Source organism: Oncorhynchus mykiss, chromosome 5 (assembly GCF_013265735.2).
Source record: "Oncorhynchus mykiss isolate Arlee chromosome 5, USDA_OmykA_1.1, whole genome shotgun sequence".
NCBI lineage: Eukaryota > Metazoa > Chordata > Actinopteri > Salmoniformes > Salmonidae > Oncorhynchus > Oncorhynchus mykiss.
In genome coordinates, this window is record NC_048569.1 from 52,471,054 (window position 1) to 52,485,761 (window position 14,708).

Sequence of the window (14,708 nt, forward strand, 5' to 3'; positions counted from 1 at the left end):
TGAAGGAAAGCCATAAATATGCAGTGCTACAAGCTTCGGTTTGGTGCAATCACCACATGTTGTGCTAAGTAGCCAATTAGGAGAAGGAATAGCCAGGCGGTCTGTGAGGGCTAGTGGCATCCAGACGGTTTCTTCCCAGTGTATTCCGGGGCCTGTCCAGGCATCCCGGGATTAAAATAAACTCCCCGCTCCGCTCAACGTTATATAGCGCCAACATGCAATCTGCTCACCTCACGGGAGAATTGAAATGGGATGGGAGGATGAAGAGGAGGAGGGGGAAGATGGAGGGATGAAGACTAATGAGAAATTCTGACTATTAGAGTGGGAGGAGAAATGGCCTTTGGTGGCCTGGAATGTTAATGGACTTAATTGAACAGAGTAATGTCCTTCTGTATACATTATATTATTAGTACAGTATGGAGATATTTTAGTATTCCTTATTTTACTGTTATGAATAGTTAGGTACAGTTCAAAATGTGAGTGTGGGGGGGGGGGGGGGGGTTCAAAATAGAGGAGGGTTGTCTAACTTTATGTTTTGCTTTGAGGAGTGTTGTGTGTTATTTTTATTGGGTACAGGGGAGGGTAGTGTGTTTTTCTCCCCTGGTTTACATTCACTCTTTTGCAGGTTTTACTATGTAACTTGTTTACACCTAGCCAAACGTCCCCATCAACTTGCTTGCGCTATACTGTAGACACCCCAAAGACTCGGGCAAGTGCGCTAGTCCAGTTTAACTTTGATTACGCCTGCACATCATGGTTCACAAGCAGCCCCACACATCTAAAGAATAAGCTACCAGCCAAAACAAGCTTGTAAGAATTGTACTTAACTCCCCCCTCATTCTCATCTGGAGGTTGAGCATTTTAAGCAGCTAGGTTGGCTATCTGTAGAAAAAACGAGTACTATTAATTCAACTTGGTATGGTCCAGATAATTATCATGGACTCATCCCCCAGGTACAGTACCTACCCAACTATTTTTAATTTGTTAGAGATGTCCACCAGCATGAAATAGGAGCCAGAGACTCTAAAATTCGCTGTTTTAAATATAAGAGTCTATCTGGTACGAACACATTTTTTAAAATATAATCGGTGCTGTTGACTGGAACAAACTACCACAGCAACTCAAAGCCATACCAAAAATCATGTCAAAAGCTGGCTAATGTGTGCAGGATAAACTTTTTTTGGTCTGTATCTCTGTAACGTCATTGCATATGTGTTTACCTGTTTGTAAAAAATTGGGCCCACAATGGAAATAAGTCCCCGACTTTTTACTCACAAATAAAATCAATCAAACCAAACTATGCAGTGGCCATTTGATGAATGGAATGAGACATCTGTTACAAAACACCAAAAAGTTGAATGACATTCAGAGATTGTCAAGCGAAGCCTTTAATACTGGCTAGACCTACAAAGTCGGGAGGGATTGTATTTTCTGTTTGTCGAGATTGACATAGTCTATTTATTGCTGAAATCGCAAACCAGGATATTGAAGCGCCCAAAGTCGGTATGCTTTGTATATTGGTTGCATTGGCACAGAAACCTGTTGAGGCTCTGATTGCAGTGTAGGCCTAATGAAACAGGCAAGGAGAATGAGCTTGTACGCGGTAGTCGGACCCCTCAACCTTCTGGCCCGTAGCACTGTGTGTCATCAAATGTGCAGCAAAAGTCGATATCCACGTTTATAAACACAGGGTCGCTACAGTTATTGTTACTTGTTGTCGTAAACATTGTTTTAAGTTTATTCTATGAGGGAGGAGGGTGTGCAGTTTTTTGTTTATTTTCACAGTACAAGGGGTCATGCGAAAATATATTTTATGTTGGTTGTGGGGGGTGCTTTCTTTTTCATGAGACCTTGAGTTGGACCAGCCCCCCCTCCACCCATACATTTCAAACTGTCCCTTGTTCTGAATAGCCAGGGACTGGAGTATTCTAAACTCTGTTGTATGTAATTGCTGGCTTTTTTGCGTATCGCACAAAACCATTAATTTCAATTTGATGTACATGTCTGGCCCTTTCTTTCAAAGTAATTCAACTTACATCAACCATGAAGGCCTTAGAGCCCGAAGGCGATTTGAATAGACAAGGTGACGTCACACACCACAAAGTTCTATAAATCTGGCTGTTATTACTTGGTAAATTAACACAGAGGAAGCATAAGTAATGTTTGCCTGGCTACCAATACACCCACAGACGTTAGTTTCTTCTCCGCAATGAGTCTGGGTACCTCCCCAACTCTTCAAACAATGCGAACACATTAGGGCCGTCTGATTAGTCCAGAAACTGATGGGTTGGGCCAGAACCAGAACACACTTGGGTAAAGCGGTGGTTTGAAAAGTCGTCATTGGCTTTGATACTCTGATTGGTTAGAGACGATCCAATCGCTGATAACTTTGTTTTGTACAATGCCCCCCGTGCCCCTCAACACAATTCACTTCAATGATGGCAGTCTTAGACTAAAGTATGTTGCCGAAAGACAGAGCAGCGGAATAATTTAGTGTGAGTCATCAGGCTAAACTAACGCATGAAGACTGCTTCAAACCTCGACTCCAACACCTACACAAAAGTAGCTGGCTGTTACATGAAGTCATTGATCTTGACTTGATCAACCAACCCCTTTGAGTTGGATGAAATTATTCTATCCTTGATTTTCACAATGTTTGTATTGACGGAGTTTGAGGCATTATGTATTGAACCAAGAATTAAGAGTTTGATATAGTCCTACTTTCATCAACTTACCCTTTCTTTATTTTGCTGTCATAAGAGTCTACAGTCGTGGCCAAAAGTTTTGAGAATGACACAAATATTAATTTCCACAAAGTTTGCTGCTTCAGTGTCTTTAGATATTTTTGTCAGATGTTACTATGGATTACTGAAGTATAATTACAAGCATTTCATAAGTGTCAAAGGCTTTTATTGACAATTACATGAAGTTGATGCAAAGAGTCAATATTTGCAGTGCTGACCCTTCTTTTTCAAGACCTCTGCAATCCGCCCTGGCATGCTGTCAAATAACTTCTGGGCCACATACTGACTGATGGCAGCCCATTTTTGCATAATCAATGCTTGGAGTTTGTCAGAATTTGTGTGTTTTTGTTTGTCCACCCACCTCTTGAGGATTGACCACAAGTTCTCAATGGGAGTTTCCTGGCCATGGACCCAAAATATCGATGTTTTGTTCCCCGAGCCACTTTTGTTCCCCAAGCCACTTTTGCCATATGGCATGGTGCTCCATCATGCTGGAAAAGAAAATACATTGTCGTCACCAAACTGGTTGGGAGAAGTTGCTCTCGGAGGATGTGTTGGTACCATTCTTTATTCATGGCTGTGTTCTTAGGCAGAATTGTGAGTGAGCCCACTCTCTTGGCTGAGAAGCAACCCCACACATGAATGGTCTCAGGATGCTTTACTGTTGGCATGACACAGGACTGATGGTAGAGCTCACCTGGTCTTCTCCAGACAAGCTTTTTCCGGATGCCCCAAACAATCGGAAACAGGATTCACCAGAGACAATGACTTTACCCCAGTCCTCAGTAGTCCAATCCCTGTACCTTTTGCAGAATATCAGCCTGTCCCTGATGTTTTTTCTGGAGAGAAGGGGCTTCTTTGCTGCCCTTCTTGACACCAGGCCATCCTCCAAAAGTCTTCACCTCACCGTGCGTGCAGATGCACTCACACCTGCCTGCTGCCATTCCTGAGCAAGCTCTGTACTGATGGTGCCCCGATCCTGCAGCTGAATCAACTTTAGGAGACGGTCCTGGCGCTTGCTGGACTTTCTTGGGAGCCCTGAAGCCTTCTTCACTTCAAGTGAACCGCTATCCATTAAGTTCTTGATGATCTGATAAATGGTTGATTTAGGTGCAATCTTACTGGCAGCAATATCCTTGCCTGTGAAGCACTTTTTGTGCAAAGCAATGATGACGGCACGTGTTTCCTTGCAGGTAACCATGATTGACAGAGGAAGAACAATGATTCCAAGCACCCTTCTTTTGAAGCTTCCAATCTGTTATTCGAACTCAATCAGCATCAATTCGGCCTTCAGCCTTGTCCTCATCAACACTCGCACCTGTGTTAACGAGAGAATCACTGACATGATGTCAGCTGGTCCTTTTGTGGCAGGGATGAAATGCAGTGGAAATGTTTTTTTGGGGGGGGGGGGGGGGGGGGGGGGGGGGTTCGGTTCATTTGCATGACAAAGAGGGACTTTGCAATTCATTTGCATATTCTGTAGTATATGCAAATTGCCATCATACAAACTGAGGCAGAAGACTTTGTGAAAATTATTTATTTGTGTCTTTCTCAAAACTTTTGGCCACGACTGTAGTTGCACTTCTGAAAGATTAAAACCAGTCTCTCTTCCTGTGTGTGTGCACTCACTCTTTTCACATGCATTTGCATTACACACTTAACATGCACCAGTGTGTGTGTGTGTGTGTATGTTTGCAAACCAGTGTTTCCCAACCTCTGTCCTCGGGGCCCCAACGGGTGCACACTTTGGTTTTTCCCCTAACACCACGCAGCTGTTTCAAATGATCAAAGCTTGATGATTAATTGATAATTTGAATCAGCTGTGTCGTACTAGGGCAAAAACCAAAACGTGCACCCCTTGGTGTCCCGAGGACCGAGTTTGGGAAACCCTGGTGTAAACATTTGCAAGGGCCCTCCCTCCCATCTGTGCCTTTGCTTCATCAAAGTACAAGGCAGGGGCTTAACTTGTCTGACAGCACAATGTCTCCCTGAAATGGGCCTGAGAAAACCATGAAAACCGTCTGGACCACGATTTGACTAAGCCCCATGGCCGAGCTGGTAGCTCCACTGTCACATGAAAAATGAATAGGAAGCCTCCTTTATCTCCTAAGGGACTTCTTTTTTCTCTTCTTTTCTTTTTGTTCTTCCTCGCGCTAATTTATTTATTTGGGGCCGCGTAAGCCCTTTTTCCGCTCTTCAGTAATAAAAAGGGAAAGCGGGACGGCTTTGAGGGATGGATGGATGGAGTGAGTGATCAGTCAGCGCGGAACGACAAGGGAGGGAGGAGAGGAGTGACAGTACCAAGGCCCTTTGCCGCCCGTCACACTACCTGACACCTGCGATAGGCACACCTGTCAAGATCAGGACCTGTCATATGAGGCGTGTTTGTGTGAGAGTGTGTGTGGGTGTGTGTCTGCTTTCGAGTGTGTGTATATTGAGTGTCTGAAGGCCGTGAAGCGGACTGGCGTGGATGCATACACAAAGGAGCCTCATATCTTAGCCCTGACGGCCCCATATTTGCTCAAAGAGGGCTTTCACGGCTCTCCAGTCTTGCAGGTATAGGCCGTGTTCACAGTAGCTAAGCCTTCTGGGTTCTAAAGAGGCTTAAGTACCCTGGTTCAAATCAAATAGGATTGTCTCTGTCTTTCAAAATGTCTATTTTTTTCCCAATAAACCCACAACCGTTTCATCGAGAAATATTTGAATGGTAATTTTCTTTCCAATATAGGGAAGGTAGCTTAAAGCCTACAGGTGTAATGAATTATGATGCAGTACTAATGCATTGTAATATATGTCATGAGCAGGAAAAAGTACTCAATTGTCATACTTGAGTAAAAGTAAAGATACCTTAACAGAAAATGAAAGTGAAAGTCACCCGGTAAAATACTACTTGAGTAAAAGTTTAAAAAAAATTGGTTTTAAATATACTTAAGTATCAAAAGTAAATATAACTGCAAAAATATACTTAAGTATCAGAAGGTAAAGTAAAACTATAAATTATTTCACATTCCTTACATTAAGAAAACCAGACGGCACAATTGTGGTACTATATAGGCTGATATATAAACTGTATGAAAGACTGACCTGCTCCTTTGGTAACCACCAGTTTGGGTTTGCTGCGTGCTCCATCTCCCTTGGTGGTGTACGCAGCTACTGTGATGGAGTAGGTGGTGTCCGGCTGGAGCCCTCCGATGACCATTTCCTGTAGGAAACAGGAAGTAGACAAACAATATATCAGAACACTGGTGAAAACATATGACCATCACCAACTCCGCAGCCAACCACCTTCTCTTACTATTTTATCATGTTCTGCTTATTTTGACCTCTAAGGTGGATAGAATGCTTTCTGTCCTCCATTTTGTTTGCAGGTTGAATCCTAATCCTACCACTCCTAAACATCCTACAACTCTCCAAAGCTACAAGATGCATATGATAAGGAGGAGGCAAAAGGATATACATTATCTGAGGTATTAGCCAAGTTACGCTCACAATCAAAAAATGGATGCACCATGGCTGGTGCACGCAGTTTTCCTTCAGCCATTATTTTCTCTGGTGCTCTTGAGAGAGAAGAATCTTCGATCAATGCTGATGAATCTTTCAGTAGAGGGGCCTAGCTAGCTAAATGCATGCAGGATGTTTTTAGACTGGTCAGCTGGGAGATGGAGAGGTCAGTGGCGGTAAAGAGAGGACATTATGTACTGTTTTCACACCAAAGATGGCGGCGTCAATATCATGTATATCATGCAAGTGTTTATGAAACTGGGGAATGGGGCCAAACGTTAAGACTCAAATCATGTCAGAAAGGAATTGTTGATAAACACAAGGGTCAATCGGGTGAGTTTGAGAAGGTATGATGATGAGGCAGCCATTTTAGATTTCAAGTCTCTGATGATACATTATATCATTCATGTTAAGATTTACTTAAAAATAACTGTCTAAACAATGTGACCACTGATTAACAGATGATTTTTTTGATTATTATTTCACACTCAATCATAGGCATGGCACCAGCAAAGTAAAAGAAAAACAGAAAAATCGCAACACAAAACACACCATCACGACATGACACGACACACACCACGACAACACACAGTAGCACGTAGTAGCGTTAAGCAGTCCAGGCACAGGGAGAAGCAGCACCCAGATATTGCATCAGCCACCGTCTCATCATCCGCACAGCTAATTAGCATTATGAATTCTGCCTTTACTCTCTCTAGGACATCAATACTGGAGATAGGTAGCACCGGATAGGCTATGCTAACTTGAGAGAGCCTGTTTATAATCTATAGTGTTGGGGGGTTACTGATAAAGCACCATAATATCAAAGCTCTAGTGAATAGGATGATGTAAGTCCGGCCGGACTTACACATGTGAACGTGGCTGGGGTGATGCAATAACCAGTGCTTTTTAACCTCTCGACTACACCGTAGCACTCTGGCGACTCCATAATATACTCACGTATTCGGCTGTATCGTCCGTTTCCCACTAACCCACCCCCCCCATATAGAGGAGAGTGCAGGAAAGAGAGCGAATTTTAAAAGAGAGAGAAAGAGGGAAGAAAGAGGAATGTGAGAGGAACTCAAAGAGAAGGGGAATGTGAGAGGGGAGCGTGTTGTGAGGAGGTAGAGAAGAGGGCGAGGGCACAGACATGTCAGAACAGGTCAGACCAGAGAGGGAGAGAGAAAAGCTAGTCTGTTTTAAGGAGAGCAGTGGAGACTAGGGAAGAGGTGTGAACTGAAGTCTATGGGGGCTGTTTACAGTGTTTTTTTTTCATGAGGTTACTCTATCTACTATAATAACAGTGCATTACCACCAAGTTGGATGACTCAAATAATACATATAAAAGGTTACTAAAACATCCAAACTTTGGCTGAACCATTAACAATTTGTCAACAGCCTGTCATAATAAGGTTATTTTAATTAAAACATTTGTTTATACAGGCTATGCTCATTAAGATAAAGTCTATTTTACAAGAAAGACCTGTGAAAGAAGAGACCACACGTTATGAATGTTGCTTGAAAACGTTGTGGAATAGACTTCTGGGGATAAATATTCAGTTTGTTTGTGTACTTTCGCTTTGTTTGTCCTAGTGGTGCAGAGCTGTAATTTACTGTATGATGACACAGCACACCGAAAAAACTTTGTGTATTTCCTACACTGTTTTGTTGACAGAGGCTTTGTAAAAAACAACCATTGTGCCGGCTTCCATTATAATTCTAGCTTTCAGCGGGGGACAATTTTTCTCTAAAATGCTTTCATGCCAATTTTGGTTTTCCAGCCTCAAGAATACTATAATCAGCCATTTTGTGCCGAGTTACTATGCTCGATACGAGCCGTGCAATCACACTTTTCAAGAAGAGGACCACTGAGGTTCTCTTAAAGGGGAGTCTATACAGCCCTGATAAAAGGAGGGGAAGTGAAAGAAGGAAGGTGATTTTATTTGTTGAGGGCAGAGGAGAGGAATATTGCAGAAACATGAAATTATAAACTAAAAGGAGAGAGCGCACGTATTGTACATATCGTAGCACACATTGTAAAAGTAATGTGTAGCATTTACACTTCCACAAAACTTCAAACAAGACCACAGAACAAAGGTCTTCAGGTTCATCTTCAGGTTGTTGTACCCGTGACAATTTTTCTTTCAAATTACACTATCAAACAGAATTGAACTAATCTTTACATAGTCACTCCATAAGAGTGTGTCATTCCAATAGGACAGCTTGATACAATGAAATGGTTATTTAGGGGACCAAAAGGGGCTGGATCATACCTGGGCGTCGGCTAGCATGACATCCTTGATGAGAGGCAGGCCACGCGATTCTCCGTTCTCCACGCGCACATAGTGCACCTGGTAACCACGGATCTGGCCGTGCTGTCGCCCCGGCAACAGGGAGCGCCACATGACCTTGAGCGCAGTGGAGTTTAGCACCTCCACCTCGACCCGCCGAGGAGGAGCCCCTGGAACTGTGGGTAAAAAAAAGAAGATAGGGCCAATGTTAAAACACCGCGACAGCATAGTACACTCATACAGTATGAACAGGTTATCGATCGGGCGTAAGCGCACTTACACACAAAAACTACAAGAGCTATTCCCTTGAGAGCCAGATAGACTAGAAACTTAAACTCTGCAGTCTGCACACATAACCCCCCACCAGACTGTAGGGGCAAACCTTTCAAGCACACAAAACTGTACTAAACAACTCTCCCTCACAACCTGACCTCCCAATACGTGTCTACTCTGTGTCGCCGGTCTCCGGTTAAACCCCTATCTCTCAGACATAATGGAAAGCCTTTATGTGAGGCCTTGGCGTCCTGCCTTTTACTGTGCACCGACACTGGCCTCCAGAGACAAATTGGCTCCTACGCACGGTTAATAAAAGTGTGGCCCATTTGCACCAGTGTATTGTGAGGGATGGCGAGCCATCACTTGGCTGAGTTACTGTCAGCCTCCCATCAGTGGAATTGGCTGTGCTGTGACATGGCCAGCCATACGAGGTGTGGCATGCTCATAACTGTTAAGAGGCTAAACACTAGGCTGTTAGACACCATAGAGGAAGAATGAGATGAGATGGGGCGGCTATATCATACATTTAATGTAGGAGGGGAGGGAAACTGGTTTAACAACAACTTTTGGATTTCCAAAGGATATTGTGATGTTGCTGGGGGTGGTCTGGTTTTTTATTAAGACGCTTATGTCTGGGGGTCCTTGATTTGAACCACTGAGCTATGCTATTGGCAGTGTGAATTTATTCTATGTTTAGGGGTATGGGTGTCATAAGTGAAGCTTAGGTGAGGTAATTTTATGGGTTGCTACTGCTACATCCCTGTAACCATACGGTAGTAAAGGTATTGCCCATTGTCTGAGAAGCAGATTTTTGTGTAGCTATGTCGACAGCCCAGCTATTGTATTTGCCTCACAACAAGTGTACAGATTGCGGGTGAAATAAGCTCAATTACCATCCTCGTCGGTGCGGCAGAGCAGGGGTTCGCTCTCTGGGCCCGGCCCGATTTCGGTGAAGGCGGCCAAGGTGACACGGTACTGGGTCCACTTCTCCAGCTTCTGCAGCAGCACCTGCCCATCCCTGGGCGGCACGGCCGGCTCCTCCATGGGTTCTCCGGCACCGCCGCCTCCACCCTCTACGAAGGCTCCCACCACCTGGTAGCGCACTAGGTACCCCGCCAGGGCGCCATTCTGGCTCTCCACAGGCGGGGGGCGCCAACTTACCAGTAGGGTGGTGGAGCTGGAGCTGCTGCACTTAATGTCTTGAGGGGGGGCTGAGGGCTCTGGTCAGGTGGGAGGATAGGGAGGAAGGGGGGAGGAGGAGGCGGAGGAGGAGGAGGGGAGGAGGAGGGGAGGAAGGGGGAAAGGGGTGAAAAACAAAAAACAAAAAGATGGGAGAGATAAAGAAAATGATAAAAGGAAAAACCCAACTCAAAAGGAGACTTGAACTGACAAGAATGTTAACACAAAACAGAAACACTGACTCGTCAGGCAAATGTAAACGTAAAAGGTGTAAGGAGGACTGGACGACACAGCGTGCGTAATGATGAAGCAAAATGGACGCCTCTCGTGAGATACTGGGCCAGTTCTTTTGATAGCTGGGACTATGTCACGGACTCACAGAATTATATTTCCAGACATGTGCACAGTGGTCTGTAACACCAAGGGGTCTGTCAGGGTCTGTCAGTTATCAGCCCGTGTGTGATACCACGGGAGCTATCTGATGTTAGCCTGTCCAGGCCTGCACTGCGTGCTACACACTCACACTATCGATTAAAGGATAAAAACCAGAGCCCCTCTCTTTTTGGCAGACTTACACTCCTCCTTAAACTGAAAGATGTTGTGCTTCCAGTATGGGAGTTAGAGGAAGGGGGAGAAGTAGCAGAGTGGGTCTTTTTATTATTATTAATATTATTATTATTATTATATAAAAGCTATTCAACACAGTGGCTGGGTTTTTTTGTGTGGAGCGCTCTTCCAAAACATATTAAAAACGAAATCAAAATGGAAGCCTATACATTCTAATCTGCACAGAGCTCTTAGAACTCCTTGAGTGTGCAAGGAGTGATAAAATGTTTCACTTCTCAACCCGCACCAGGCATTAGACGGATACGAGAACATAGATGAGACCCTTTCTATCCAAGTCAAGATCCCCCTTTTTCTACCAACACTCCTCCGTTTTACTATAATATAACATTCTTCACATCATTTGTGACAAGCCCAGTTAATTTTTTACTATCTCATTCATCTGGGATAGTGGTGGGCTAAGCTAAATGAAAAACATGAATTCATAGAAAAAGGCATTCCACATTGTGCAAATCTTGGACAAAAATGGAAATGAAATACAGTATGTTTTCATTCCAAACAAGCAAAAGCAAAACACAAATTGACACGAGCTACTGGAAAATGAATTTGATCTGTAACCGAGGTGACTCAAAAGAAAAACGTTAGGGTCCGAAATGTCAAATCATAACAAACATGAAAAAAAACAGGCTATTGGGTAGAAAACGGAAAATAAGAACATTAAAACTTCAAAACACAAGTACAGTCTGCATTATACGTACCTGGCTTCCTTCAAATACTAACTTTTGAAGACCTTCTTACCACCAGCACCTGACTACAGATTGCGCTCACCCTGAGCCAGTGAGCTTACAACCCTCTCCTTCCACAGAGTGTGTCCAAATAGAGACACGTCTTATCAAATTCAAACCCAGACAACTGTGCTTTGTAGTCGGTCAAATTGGCCTGTTTTGGGCTGTTCCGGGTTGCTAAGAGGGAGAGAGTTGGCTCTGTGCTGTAGTCAGGACTGCATTATACTCTTGTATAACTTGGGCCGGAGGGAGGGTCCACAAGACTGAGGGATGGGAGCAGTTGGGGGAAAACCTACACCCACTGGATTCTGGGTGTCTGCATTTGACCTTGGGGGAAAGGACACAGTTCCTTTTTTATCTTAACCGTTTGCTCAGAGAATCCCATTTCATAGCTTCCCCACTTTTACCGACGGGGAGTAGCCTGCCTAACTCTTAAACAATAATGAAAAATAAAAAAAAGAACACAGGCAGCACCGGCACCGAGACGGATGACTTGTGCTGCTGCATTCATTAAGGTTACTGCTGCGGTACCAACCGCACTGCCACTCTTGCTAACAGTGCAGCCGGAGAAGACAGGAGGTATTTACAATCAGTGGACAGCCTCAGTCAAAAGCTATAAGAACGGACTGTTCTGGAACAGCTACAGTTTAGAACCTTTTCTGTGTCCAATGTGCTTATTTACTTACGGTTTTAACGGATTTGAGCCTTTCAGCTTCTTCTCTCTCCATTCTTCCCCACAATAGATTGTATTTTGCAAACTCTCAGTGTCAAGAATGATCGCTCGGTGCTCAATCATGTGAAGAGAGAAACTGTGGAATCTGTCAGGGTTTGAGCTATGGCGCCACGCAGACCCCTCACACCAGATAAACTTAAGACAGGCAAGGGGCAGAGCCATGGGGTAAGCCTCGGCTCCCACAAAGCCCAGTGGTGGAGATTATGGACGCTAGAACTATGACAGCAACAAAAGATGGAACTCTGGTAATGATTCACTTTCAGTAGGTCTTTTGAAGCATCTTTTGAAAGCCTGTATGAATGCCATATGATTTGACATACAGTATCATTAGTCATGTCTGTGGAGATATCGTAACCATATTCTAAGTCTGTTATGATGTGAACGGAAGCTTAGAGGGAGATGTGTTCTGGGTTGTTTTCTAGTGCTAGAGGCACTAGTGCTAGAGGCTTTATAAATGACTGCAAACATGTACCTCCTTCAATAGCCCTGCTCGCAACACAAGCTGGTCCACAAGTTATTCGTCTGCGGCTAGTCACAAATCAAATTCACATTCAGTCAGGAGTGTAAGTACAAGATGCGTGCGTTGTGTTTTCATTTTCACCGTCGAATGTCAGAGAGGTATTTGTCATCAGAGAGGTATTTGTCATCATTACGGAATTAATCCGACTCCATGCCAAATGGCCGCTTTCGTACAAATATTCCAATAAATCTAAAAACCTTCAGCAATTACAGTAAGTGGTGGGCTAAACTGCTTGTTTGGCTAAATACAGGGATTTAGAATCAGCCATTTTAATTTGAGCGATAACACTCCACTGGGTGCTGGCAGCTTCAAGGTATAATCTAAATGTGTAACAAAGCCTGACAATCCAGAGGTCTCCCTATAGCTCATCGGCAAAGCGTGAAACTAATTCAGACGCTATGAAATGGGATTCTTATCTGACATCCTAGGGCCCTTTACTCTCCCCTCTGCAAAAATCACGTAACACCCACCCCGGGGTCCTGCCTGCCCCCATTACCGTTCCTCTCGGCCAGGTAACGTTGAGGGAGACAGGGGAAGCTCCCGGTCCCGGTGTGTGGACCCTCCGCGGCCGCGTCTGAACGGTTGTCTCATAGGTATCTCAACCTCGTCTGACTGGGACAGCGTATCCCAAGGGGCCTTGCGTCTGAATGGGGGCCATTGCTGCCCACAGGACCAGTGTAGGAACATTTAACTCAATGGTGCCACATACATTTCTTTATTTCCTAGCCCAAAATAATTGGACTCGGATACACTTTAATTGATCTTCTTGGAGCCAGATATTGCAGATCTGAGATCAAATAAGTGACTTCTTGAAGCTAGGGTGTAGGTGAGGAGTCGGGCAAGAACTCCTTGGCTGTGGGTTTTCACTGGTCCTTAGTGGCAGAGCAGCCCCCATGACAATGGCCCCTGGTCACGCCACACTGACTGAAGACAAACTCCACACTCTGAGGACATTTGTACTGTACCAGAGAAGATCGACAGAAAGGAAACAAGGAGAAGATTGCCTTTTGTCTTTCACTTCACTTGGTTGGAAAAGAGGTCCAGTCTGCCGGGTAACGCAAGGGTATTTTGCCGGCTCAAATCTAGAATAAATCTTAAATGTTCTTGGGTAGTATTTTATTTTGTGTCTCCCGTCCTAATGGTCTTTCCCTAACATGTCATTAGTGTTTAAACACATCTGAGTGTGTGAGTAGCAGGCCCAGGCAAGCCTCTGGTAAACAAGGTTTCCTCTTTTCCTCATTATACTGTAGCCTGCAAATGTGTGTGTGTGTGTGTGTGTGTGTGTGTGTGTGTGTGTGTGTGTGTGTGTGTGTGTGTGTGTGTGTGTGTGTGTGTGTGTGTGTGTGTGTGTGTGTGTGTGTGTGTGTGTGTGTGTGTGTGTGTGTGTGTGGCTTATGTATAGCGAGCAATCTCATGCTACTCCAATGAGGTGTGTGTTTATAATGACAGTGTCTGGCAGTGCCGCACTAAGGTAATTGGATTCTTAGAAGGGGGAGGAGGATGGAGATATGTATGAGGGCCAGCAGTCTAGGGCGGGGCAGTCATGTGTCTCAAAGCAGTCTCCCAGAATCCCTTGGTTTGTTTTAAGGGTGGAACTATGTGATGATTGGCTTTGCTTTTTGCGATGGACACAGCATACTCTTTACTTTACTTGATGTACTTCTCCGCTCTTTTACTGCCAAAGTAGAATACATTTGTTTTCTAGAAAGCCAGCACTTTAGGGTGTGTGTGTGTGTGTGTGTGTGGGGGGGGGGGGGGACCACTGGGAGTGTTTGTTTTTGTGCTACACGTCGCACTCTAATAGTACACTCACTTTTGCTGAGGTTTTTGCCACGAGGCAGGGAGTTTCAACTAACTCCACTCTTCACTGCACTGAAGATACTTGCCCTGAGCTAAACATGTCACAAGGACCTTTATCAACTCAGACTGAGCTGTCTGGAAGAGACATATACTCTCTATTCCCAAAATGTATGAGTAGCCAAACCACAGACATGTTGTATTAATATTTAACCATTTCACATATGGAGTCTCCTAACCTATTTGTGTCTCTTATTTTGGGACAAGTATAATGGAAATAGACTTCTAAGTTGAGTGGCTAAGTGGCAGGGGTAATGGGGG

At 44.3% G+C, this 14,708-nt stretch overlaps 1 protein-coding gene across 26 annotated transcripts in view; it reads right to left on the reverse strand.

The window, feature by feature from the left end:
* The window catches only part of ptprsa (protein tyrosine phosphatase receptor type Sa), a 283,320-nt gene that overhangs the window by 66,327 nt on the left and 202,285 nt on the right, over positions 1 to 14,708 (reverse strand). For 17 of the 26 annotated variants that reach the window (XM_036977783.1, XM_036977788.1, XM_036977800.1 and 14 more), the window contains 4 exons: positions 9,703 to 10,029; positions 8,516 to 8,709; positions 7,203 to 7,229; positions 5,829 to 5,946 (listed from right to left, as the gene is read on the reverse strand). The exons of 5 other annotated variants lie outside the window; for them this stretch is intronic. In XM_036977783.1, the coding sequence (XP_036833678.1) occupies positions 5,829 to 5,946; positions 7,203 to 7,229; positions 8,516 to 8,709; positions 9,703 to 10,029 (666 nt within the window). The remainder of the gene's footprint in view (positions 1 to 5,828; positions 5,947 to 7,202; positions 7,230 to 8,515; positions 8,710 to 9,702; positions 10,030 to 14,708) is intronic. 4 more of the 26 variants (XM_036977791.1, XM_036977798.1, XM_036977801.1 and 1 more) reach the window with 1 other exon arrangement.